The 11925-nt window shown below is 35.7% G+C and overlaps 1 protein-coding gene across 1 annotated transcript; it reads left to right on the plus strand.

Annotated features, from left to right (window-relative positions):
• The first annotated feature begins 866 nt into the window (after positions 1-866).
• Positions 867-10848, plus strand: LOC132267000 (peptidyl-prolyl cis-trans isomerase CYP65). Its single transcript, XM_059768034.1, has 11 exons — positions 867-1143; positions 1236-1298; positions 1431-1534; positions 4058-4149; positions 4233-4322; positions 4463-4538; positions 4637-5010; positions 6505-6761; positions 6866-7154; positions 9956-10069; positions 10163-10848. Exons 1-11 carry the CDS (start codon positions 1016-1018, stop codon positions 10370-10372), a joined length of 1797 nt encoding a protein of 598 aa, XP_059624017.1. The 5' UTR covers positions 867-1015; the 3' UTR covers positions 10373-10848.
• The last annotated feature ends 1077 nt before the right edge of the window (positions 10849-11925 follow it).

Here is an 11925-nt window from a genome sequence, read left to right on the forward strand (position 1 = left end):
AGCATCTCCTTAATGAATCACCACTAAATTACTATATAAATATCACTACAAGATTTCCACATACACATGATAGCATTTCTTCAACCATCACACCAAATTATTCTCACCCACATGGCCCACAAGTACACTTGTGACCTTTTGGTGTGCACATATGTAAAATATATATAGTTAGGTTGAAAAAATCAAGCCTTCTACAGGAAGCTTTACTAACTAATAAAGAATATACATATGATACATATCCATATGGTACTGATAGTTTATCTAGAATTATATATTCATATATAATTTATGACTATATATTTTATGTGTGAGTCAATATTGTTTACCCACATCAGAACTTTAATTAACCTCATCCACATCCACTCACAAGTGCTTCTTACTTTCCTCTTTCATTGTTACGAAACACACCAAGTTCACAAAAGAACCCACTTCATTTATATATTCATATATAAATCATGTCAAAATTAATATAAAATTAAGCTAATGCAATTAATTTTGTATCGGGTCTTACACACACTCATATATATATAACATAATGGTTCGGTTTGCTCTAATTCTGAATTAAAAGACCTCAAGCCGTAATCAAATCGTATTTTTTACGATTTCATAAATTTAAAACTGTGACCAAATCAAACTATAAGCAAATAAAATCAAACTATTAGCAAATAAAATCAAACTGCCTGGTCCAGTTTAGTCCAATTTGAATATTTGGTTTGAGCGGATTTTTGTGCACTCCCACATTAAACACAAATTTATTAACACAATCTGTTAAAACGATGTTTAGGCCCATATATTTGTGGGCTTCAAAGATGGTCCGATCTTTTCCTCTTTTTGGCAAAGGTGGGCTGCTATATATACCCAGAGAATTCTAATGCAAATACGACACGGACCACCGAGAACAAAACAAGTCGGCGAAGACCGTTATCGGTACACAGTCAGCAAAGCCACGCACGGCCATAGCTTCTCTCTCAGTTGGGACTCGCCGGAACCCTAATTTGTCGAATCAGAGTTCGAAATGGGGAAGAAACAGCACAGCAAGGATCGTATGTTCATCACGAAGACGGAGTGGGCCACCGAGTGGGGCGGCGCCAAATCCAAAGAACTCCGCACCCCCTTCAAACGCCTCCCCTTCTACTGCTGCGCGTACGCCTTCCTCTCTCTCTTTCTATATGTATTTTTATATGTATTTTTTTCTGATATTGAAACGATCTCTATGTGTGTGAATTGTTTTGCAGTCTTACGTTTACACCATTTGAAGACCCAGCGTGTACAGAAGATGGTAGCGTCTTTGAAATAATGTCAGTATCTCTAATTCATTACAAACACATGCATTCTTCCACACACATACATATAAGTTTTTATTTATATTTTATTTAATTAGAGATATTGATGGTGAATTGCATATTGTTGGTTCTGAAATTTGGGTATAGGCACATAGTCCCGTACATCAGGAAGTTTGGGAAGCATCCTGTTACCGGAGCTCCACTGAAGCAGGAGGATCTCATCCCACTTATTTTTCATAAGAATTCCGAAAGTAAGTTTTTCTTTTGTCGAATTTCATTTTCTTACTTATATACTGGGATTGTGATTTGTGAATTGAAAGCTTAGAGCCTGTTTGATTCACTTGTATGAAAGTAAAAACCTCAATTTTCAGAACTTTGTCAACTTAACAAATTTCGAAACTGGTTTTAGTTGTTATGTTCTACGACAACAATATAAAGGCCTAAATAGGTCCTTAGTGTCTCCCATATGCTATCCACATGGAATGAAGGCTTAAAAGTATAAATAACCGTGGTATATGAATGTTTAGGGTTTTAAGATATTGAGTAGAGACTGTAGGGTTGTAGTATATTTATAAAACCAGGGCAATGAAACTTGGGTTGTAATTATAGATGAAACCGCATCATAGACTGGTGGTTAAGATTTTCTACTCTTATATGCGTAGCAGACGAGAACATAGAACTGGAATGAAGAACTACTGTAATAGGTTTTTCTCTTGGAATGGATTGGCTTTTGTAAGGAATATGGCTGGAAGACGCGCCTTAGTTACGTTTATAGAAGTGAAACTTGAACTAATTTGTACATAAGATGGATCTGATATGGCATACATCTAGTGATCTAGTTTAATGCAGTAATTCTTGTATGCATGGAAAGTATGCTTGTAGTGGGTTCAAGATGTGAATGTATCTGTTATGAAATGTAAAATTTAGTGTTGGTGGAGAAATTGCCAGATACAGATTTGCTACAAGTTGAAGCTGCAAGCATTTGTTGTATGAGGGAGTTTTACAGATTTCATGAAAATGCTATATATTATGAGTCTTGCAACTGTTTTATGCAGAAAAAAATTGTAATATTTTCTACTCTTATTCTTGTGTTGCATTTGTTTTATTTAGTATTGGTGTTGTAACTGTTCTGGATCATCAAATTATATTAACAAGCAGTGTGATTTGACTAGAAGTCAAGTATATAGAGGCTCGATTGAAGAGAATGGTTTAACTCTTTACATGATTGCCTAGGGTTTCTCTGGTGCATTTTGTGATTAAGTTACTCCCAACTGCCAAATAACAGTTAAGTAAAATTTTAAAATATTGTCCGACACAATTCCTTTGTAGTTGACTACTTGACTGGGTCATTCTCGTTTAGAGGGTTATCAACTGCAAATTGATTATCTGTTAACACTAGGTTTTGGAGGTCTAGAGCATGGTTACGGATTTTCTGAAATTTGGAGCTCAAGAATTGGTAGGTGCGCGAGGGACTTTAATGCAATCAGCTCTGAAAGAAAAGAAATAAATCTGAAGAAGGAAAAAAAGAGAGCTAATTCAAGCTAGAAAATAGCTTAAACACCCACAACTCAATCCCAAAAGAAGGGAGAGGTAAAAGCTGCAGTAGCAGACAGTATATATTGATAATATGCCAAAAAAACTGCGGACTAAAACTTAGAACCACCCTTTTATAAGACACAAGGGATGCCCTAGCAAAGATTAAATCCTAGCCCTTCAAATAAATGTAATCTAAAGGCTAGTATTTTGTCCAGCAGAATAAAGAGCTAAAAATGACAAAACAGACATTAAATAGTCACATGACTCACTTAAAAGGCACGTGACTTATAAAATAAAACCAAAATGACAATAATACCCTAACTAGAGCTTAAGACAAACATTAAACATAAAATTAAAACAGATTTAGGCCCCATAAACAATGTTGCCACTATTAATGCAATTTCAATATAATCTTCAACTGTTTGAAGAAAATCCTCTTGCATTTGCGCTGCATCAGACTTGGTGTAATCAAAGTGTCACCTAGGCAATTACTTTGCTTACCTTAGATCTTGGGGACCATATCAGTATTGACCTGGATACCTAGTGGCACCACTTTCCATAAAAGAAATAAAATGTATTGCAGAAGGGAGATTTATAATAAAAGAGGAGAACTCCTGAAAAGAACAGGTTTATCCCATTTGTTTTTTTAAAAAATAAAAATTTGAAAAGGAGGGCCCGGGGGCGGAGAGGAGGAAAGATAGAGAGGTACAAGTGTTTATGTCAAGATAAATTTGCTTAAATGGTGTGAAGGATGTTCTAATAGATATCCCAAAATCACTATAAAAAAAAAAAGTTGAAAAGGAGGCCTCCCTGGGGGGAGGGGAGGGATAGAGAGGTACAAGTGTTTGTGTCAAGATAAATTTCCTTAAATGGTGTGAAAAATGTTCTAATAGATATCCCAAAATCACTTTCCAACTGTTAGCTGGACCAAACATTTTTTAGTGGTAATTTGTGTTTGTAATAAATTAAATAAAAAATCTTAAAGTGACATTTTTTTTTTTGATAAGTCTTAAAGTGACATTTTATGATGACTACTCTTGCCTTTTGTTACTTATAGATGTTCACTGACCAGATAAACCACTATCGCTTTTCTAACACCAACCTCTATCTTGTACTTTGTAGCTATGTGTGTGTAATGTATGTTGTTCTGTTTCCATCTTTTAGTTCTCATAATTGAGTTCTTTTGTTTTAGCAAGACATGCTACTCAATTTTTTCTTCTCTCTTTTTGTTTTTGCAGGTGAGTTTCATTGCCCAGTGTTGAACAAAGTTTTTACTGAATTTACACATATAGTTGCAGTTAAGACTACAGGAAATGTTTTCTGCTATGAGGTTTGTTTCTTCCTTGATAGCCTCATCAGTTCAGCAGTTTTTTCCTTGTATGTTCTCGATATACATTTGCTTTTGTTTCATAGGCAATTAAAGAATTAAACCTTAAAACCAAGAACTGGAAGGAGCTTCTTACTGACGAACCATTCACCAGAGGAGACCTTATAACAATTCAGGTAATTAATAGCGCTAAGACACATCTCCCGTCTGGCTATGTATTCATTGTTTATTGTTTATTGTTTATTTTTTGCTTTTGAAGTTAATAAGCAGGATTATAACAAGGTTTTCCTTGTATTATTGTGAATGTGCTTTGCAGAATCCCAATGCACTTGACAGCAAAGTTCTTCTGGATTTTGATCATGTTAAGAATAGTTTGAAGCTTGATGATGAAGGTGAGCTGTAGCCTTTGCCACGCAGCAGGTTCTGCTGCAGAATGCTTTTTGTGTGTGTGTGTGTCAATGATCCTGAACTCTTCAGTTTTCTTTTCCAGAACTAAAAAAGATGAGCTCAGATCCAACCTATAATATAAATGTATCTGGGGATATTAGACAGATGCTGGAAGAACTTGGAACTGAGAAAGGAAAAGAAATTGCATTACATGGAGGAGGTGGAAACAAGGCACAAAATGAAAGGGCTGCTGCACTTACTGCCATATTAGCTGCAAGATCACGTATTAAAGAAGATTCTGATTCAAATACAAATGGAGAGGTTAACACTAAACAGTCTTATAGTATTGTAGATGCTGCATCTGCTTCAGTACATGGAAGAAGTGCTGCAGCTGCCAAGGCTGCAACTAGTGATAAAACTGCTGCTCGGATAGCCATGCATATGGCTGGTGAGAGGACCCCAGTGAATGCAAAGATGGTTAGTTTTTCCTCAAATACAGATCTTTTATCCATGCAAACATAACATGCATATAAAGATATTTTCAGATGTGATTAGCCGAGAAATTCAGTTTTTAATTGAATATCTATCACTTCATCGAAACGAAGCACCACTGTATTTATTTTGGAATGTAACATAATTTCTCTTTCCTATGAGGTATTTTGGGTTGAAACTTGCAAGTCTTTTTAATCAATTCCTGTTTCTGTTCTAACAATTAATTTTTGAAAAATTAAGAATTGAGAATAAGTCTATGATATAAAATATATATAAATTTTCTTATTCTGAATTCTTAATTTTTCAAAAATTAATTGTTAAAACAGAAACAGGAATTGATTAAAAAGACTTGCAAGTTTCAACCCAAAATACCTCTATATATATATATATATATATATATATATATATATATTGTTTTTTTGAGTTATTGTAGTCAAAGGGTTTGGTGGCACGTTGGTTTGGCAAGAAGTCTCTTTAGTCTCAAACTTTCTTATACCCATTTGAATGTCATTGATATATGCCAACATTCAGAAGTAAATAGTTTAATGTAGCTGGAGTCCTGAAATGCCTACCTCCCACGAGGAAGCAACTGACATTACAAAGTAATATTTGGAGGTAAAAAGCAAATTGTATATGGAAATCAAACAGGTCAAGTAAACTTACTTAAACAATTTTGGCTTTGCTACATGGATCCTTATTTTTCCCTTTGCAATTTTGCTTTACCCATGTCTGTGATGTTTTTTGGCCATAAATATGGAATACTATGTCATTCCTCACAGGTTGCACTTGAGATCTTTCAAGCTTTGCCCTTATAGCATTCATCTTAAATTCTATTACTTCTCACTAGAGTATCGAAATGCCTTCAACTTGAACTATATCACACTTTACTGGTGTTTATATGTATCTCTTTGTTGTTGTTGGTTCACATTTAAGTTGAAATTGTTGATCATCAGTGGAAAAGGTTAAAGCATCTAAATCAATATTCATGCATCTTATCCATGCTTGGTCCTTGTTTTTAACTTTTCTCAATTGTCATTTTCCTTTATTTTCTTTATATTTAAGTTGTTGAATTCGTCTATAGAAGAGGAATAAACCTAGTCTTTCGTACAGGATAAGGAGTAAGAGAAATGACATAAAATGAGGGGTTTCTGGATAGGTTGACCATACTGTAAACCAAGAGTTTATACTCTCCTCACCTAATAAGCTAACAAAAGTAAAAAGCTTCTTTTAAAATTACCTTCCAAGCACATTGATCATCTTCTTGGGAATTTACCATAGAGTTACTTACCTTGCTTAGGGGTGTATATGATCTGAATATCTATTTACGATTTTTTTTATTATTTAAGGTTGTACAAGGACTTCAGTATATTATATGTTGTTGATCGATTGATATCTTCAATTAGCAGAATGGAACAATGTGCGATAATATGCTATGATTGGTTCTAACATGACTTGTTATTCTTGTTGAGAATTTTCCAGGTAAAGAGCCGTTATACCACTGGTGCTGCTTCACGGTCCTTCACTTCTACATCTTATGATCCTGTCACGAAAAATGAATTTGAATATATTAAAGTTGAGAAAAACCCAAAGAAGAAAGGCTATGTTCAGCTACATACTACACATGGTGATTTGAACATTGAGCTGCACTGTGATATAACTCCCAGGACATGTGAGAACTTCATCACTCTCTGTGAACGCGGCTATTATAATGGTGTAGCTTTTCATAGAAACATACGGTATTGTGATGAACTTCTCCATTTCTAATGCAAGTTATTCTATTTTTTCCTTGTGTTAGTTACATTTTCAGGTTGCTGAGTTATTATTATCCACTTCATTTTAGGAATTTTATGATCCAAGGTGGCGATCCTACTGGCACTGGGAGAGGAGGCGAGTCAATATGGGGAAAGCCTTTCAAAGATGAAGTAAACTCAAAGTTGCTTCACTCTGGAAGGGGTGTTGTTAGCATGGCAAACAGTGGTCCCCACACAAATGGTTCACAATTTTTCATCATGTACAAGTCTGCAGCTCATTTGAACTTCAAGCATACAGTTTTTGGTGGAGTTGTAGGTGGGTTGACTACCCTTTCAGCAATGGAAAAGGTTCCTGTTGATGACAATGACCGTCCTTCGGTGAGTCTCTATGTTCATTTTCTTCTTTTACACCCCTTGTGTGTTTAGATATAAATAAATTATATGTGCGCTAATAGCCACTTTCTGGATGGCATTTTTCATGGCTGATGGAAAATGCTCTTTTTTTCTTTAGTTTACATTAATCTTTGGAAGAGCAGAATCTGATTTTCTTGTATGAGCTTTACTGTGTTTTTAGCTAGTTGAAATATATAAATGGGACATATTTAGGGCAGAAACACCAAATTTGAAATGAAATTGGAACATTGGCATGGTGCAAAATCACCTCAGTTTAATATTTTTTTAAGCAAGTAAATAAGAGATCACTAATCACTTAACATGAAGTGTACAAGAACCACACAAAATAAAATAAAATAAAAAGTCCTATCTGCGCAAAAAACTCTACAAAAAGCTATACAATCCAAATATATAAGCCAACAAGACAGAATGCTCTAACATGAACACACCGAAGCGCAGATTAAGTTCAGTTTATTGTACTCATCACTAACCCAAGCCGAACCCACAAATGAATTGAACCAAGCTAGAATTATTTTTAGCTCAGCTCGGCTCACACGGAACTCTTTGTCTTCTTGAAATGAACCATATGGTGTGGTCTTCATACCCCATATCATGCTGAACACGTCTAACATAGCTAATAAAGTAAAAACAGCGGTCACCTCCTGGAAAGCATGTCAGAATTTTGGGTTCCAAACTGTGAAAAAGAAAGTTCATCAACAATGTGCCTTTGTCCACTGTAAATCGAAACAGTTTTGGGAGCCTCTCCTTCAAACTTTCTTTTGGCACATAGCCTTTAATCCTGGAAAGCACAGACTCTAGGGCTCCAAACACTAGTCACCATGAAAGAAGCAAACTCGGCCGACAATATTTCTTTGTTTGCTCATTGCTGTAATTCAAAACAGTAAGTTCTCCTTCAATGTCGCTCTCCATATCATGCCAAATGTAATGCTATTCCCATCAACTAACACCAGATGAGCAAATTTAGAGAAATTCCCCCACGCCTTCATGACACACTTCATAAACCACCCCATCAGAGGTTGCACGTCCCTCATTCCACACCCACCACAAGCCCTCTCATCCTTCCGCTCCACCACTTTCCTCCAGAAGCTCTCCTTGTTAACCCTTTGGTTGAGCATAAGAATGACTTTCCTTTGGTGTAGTGGTAAGCACCTGAAGTTAATGCAGGTTTGGATTTGAGGGCAATTAGTTTTTGCAGACAGTGCATTCCTAATAGCAACTAGGATAGTCCATGCATGATAGCACTGCAGATTGTTGGGGCAGACACAGGGCAATGCCTTAGGCTACGATTCCACCTGTGCTGCAGCCGAGTGTGATACAACTTCTATGTAGTAGTATTAGTGCTACACGGCACCCTGTTTTGATATTCTTTTTTGTTGTTCTGTTGCTGCACTACATACTAGGGGAGCGTTTTGAAGAAAGCTGTAATATCTGATGAGCTGTTGTCAAATTCAGTTTTGGGGTTTTGAGCTTTAATATAGGGGTGTGTGTGCGTAATGATTTTTGGGGCTTATCATTTTAAAAGAAACAGTATCTCAACAAAGTCTTGTCTCAATATTTCGAATTCATATTTATAGGGGTTTAATAAGGTTTACAATCTCTGTCAGCTACTTAATGCCCTCTTGATAGACACTGAACAGGATGTAAGTGGAGTGTAAGTAACAGCATAACTGCTGTATATTTTTTAGAAGATTTTCAATTAATATAGGGACATTTCCCATAAATAATGAAATATTTTGGATTTGGAAGTTTTTATTATTCAATGTGCCTCCTTCAAAGTTTTCATCACTAGGACGTACTGTAAATTTTGGTGGTTCCATCTCCTCTAGAAATTAACATTTACTAAACGAATACGACAAGATGGACTATGTAAGTTGTATAACTGCTTATAAGAACAAATACTGTGGACGGTAAGTATCTTTTTGCTTTATCCTTCGTTTTTTTATCTATTGCTTCATATCCGATTTAACCGCCCCATTTTTTTTATCTGTGTTACATGGACTTCTCTATCTCCCTTCACGAACCCATGTTGTCACGATAAGACATGGTATGGGTATGTGTCGAGCCTAACCCAAATTGAACATGTGAATCCTTCACTCGTGGATGATTGAAGAAGTAAAAACTCAATTTTGATAGTAAAAGGGAATTTCTATTTATGAGATATACAGATGCTCCCTTTTTTACCGCGTCATTTAATTTAAATCATAATCAAGTATATTCATTCTTACAAAACGTAATATCAGACATTTCACACTATTTATATAACACATAATGTAATTAAATGCATAGTAGGTGCCTACCTAGCTATATCCAACTTTTGGACGCATTGCTTGTATCCTAGGATTTGGGATTTGGAAGGTCCTATACTTAGACACACATCCGCATTGGATACTCGTACTCAAGTGCAAACATGCCTTGTGTTAGATCTTCTATTTGGTTCACTTGCCTTGGGTAAATGCTGCCATGAAATACATTCGATGCCTCTGTGGTATGAAGGAGTTCCACCCAAGTTAGCTCTGACTTATGAAAAATTGGTTAATGGAGGCTTATTTTTTCCATAATTATTTGTCTAGTTGTCAGCAACACTATGCTCATCATACACCAGTTCTTTGTTATTTTGTTTACAGTTTAATGACTTGCTATATTATTTCTATATGGAAAGGTTTTTGCTGCTCAGATCATGCCCAAGCTTTTCATGAAAAATTAAGATCAGGTTACTGCAATATATTCCTTGTGGTCATGTTTGGTTTCTTCTGCTGCTTTTGCAGGAAGAGATTAAGATAATAAGTGTAACAGTATTTGTTAATCCATACTCTGAACCTGATGAAGAAGAAGAGAGAGAGAAAGCCAAAGATGACAAGAATGCTGAGGATGAAGAAAATGTCAGTTTCAAAACTATTCGATGTCAAGAATTTCAAGTTGTGTATATTTCTGTGTTGAATTAGTCACTTGACTTCTCTTCTGTTACATTTCAGGATAAGGTTGGGTCATGGTACAGCAATCCAGGTACAGGAACGATGGAATCTGGATCTGCAGGCGGTGGTGTTGGGAAGTACTTGAAAGCAAGGAATGCGAAGGCTGGATCTGCTGCTGCAGCTGACACTGATCTGCAGGCCATCGTCATATCAAAGAAAAGGAAAGTAGGTGGTTCAGTGGGAGGATTTAAAGATTTTTCTTCCTGGTGAGGTTTTCCAATGTCTATTACAATACATTCGGGCATAAAGATGCTATGAGGAGTGGTAGGCCAACAGCGCAACATACCTCATCCGAGGGAGATGTGATCTAACATAAGACAGGTGAAACGTATTCATCCAACTGGTTGGGCAAGTGATGTGAATCATGCTGTATTGGATTTTAAGGTGTGTACAAAGTCCTAGTGGTTTTTTCATAAGAAAATTATACCTGAAGATACCATTGTATTCAAAGGACATAAAATGAGGAGTTGAAATGTGGGATCAAAGGTAAATGAATTCTTCACTTCTTAGATAAAACAAAACAAGATAGTAGGATTATACGTTATGAAAGGAAGTTTGACATGATTGTCGGTGCTAAACTCAACTGTTGTACCACACTCCGTTGCCCTTGAATAGTCCTACCAAAGAGTCTTTTTAGATGCACGGTGTCTAATTTTCCAATGAAATTTTGTTTTAGATGTATCGTTTGTCTTGCTTTCCAAGGCACACATGTGAAGCACTATTTCTTGCAGTGTCCTCAATAATGGCAGCTAACCCTCTGCTGGAGCGCAAAAGCCCTTCTCTGCTGATAAGGTAAGGTGACTTCGTTCACTCATGGAAAACTGGATTAGAGGCAAGGTGAGTTGCTTCTTGATTATCGAGCATTCTCGTTGATGAGACACCTCAACTCCAAGCTTACTTGGTAAGGTTTTCAGTCAAATTAGGTCACAGGAAACTGGTATTTGGCCAAATATGATGAGAGTAAATGGGACGTTCGTTGGGGGACTATTATTTGGCTTAAGTTTTATTTCTGTGAGATATATGTTGCATTAATTATTGAGGCTGCAAGTTACAGTTTACTTAATAGACTGAGGAGAGGACATTTTACAGCGTTTGGAGTAGAGAAATTGCTGGCTTTATAAGGGGATATTTTCTACTTGCATAGAAGGCTTAGAAGCATGAATGCCAAAGGGATAAGGTTAGGACAAGACAATACTTTCTTCAATCTGGTCCTTCATAATATTATTATCATGACAAGAAATTCACACACTTAGGGCCCGGTTGGTTACCGTTTTTGCTTTGTGTTTTTACTTTGACTCGAAGTAGAAGCAATGTTTCTGCTTTAGAGTGTGTTTAACACTATTTTAAAGCTTGTTTGGTAATGTAAATTTGCTGTAAGATATTTGAAAGCAAAAACACAAAAATATATTTGGTAAAAAGAATTGCAAGTTTGAAAATTTGATGGCTAGTTAAAAATATTGTTTTTATGCTTTCGATTTTAGCCTTTTTTGAAAGCGTTTTGGTACTATTCAAACGATAGCAAACGTAACCTAACATGTTTTGTGTTTTTGCGTCGTTTTAGTAAATAAACAAAAACAAAAACTAAAAAACAAAAACATTAGTCCAACGGGCTTGCTGCTACTACTACTACTACTTTCTTTTTCTTTTTCTTTTTTCTTTCTTTATTTTTCCTAGATTCGGATATTCCATTGGACTAAAACTATTTATTTAATTTTGTACCTTTTGGATTAATTCAATTTTATTGTTCCATAAATTTTATGATA

This window comes from Cornus florida, unplaced genomic scaffold, assembly GCF_030987335.1.
Source record: "Cornus florida cultivar Cherokee Brave unplaced genomic scaffold, ASM3098733v1 CherokeeBrave_3.0.0_Hap2_Chr07, whole genome shotgun sequence".
In the NCBI taxonomy this organism is placed as follows: domain Eukaryota; kingdom Viridiplantae; phylum Streptophyta; class Magnoliopsida; order Cornales; family Cornaceae; genus Cornus; species Cornus florida.

Excerpts from the sequence above, each read along its gene's own strand:
- LOC132267000 (XM_059768034.1), top strand. The coding sequence starts at position 1,016 with ATGGGGAAGAAACAGCACAGCAAGGATCGTATGTTCATCACGAAGACG. Across the intron at positions 5,011-6,504 it reads CCCCAGTGAATGCAAAGATG|GTAAAGAGCCGTTATACCAC; the intron begins GTTAGTTTTTCC and ends AGAATTTTCCAG. Across the intron at positions 10,070-10,162 it reads ATGCTGAGGATGAAGAAAAT|GATAAGGTTGGGTCATGGTA; the intron begins GTCAGTTTCAAA and ends GTTACATTTCAG.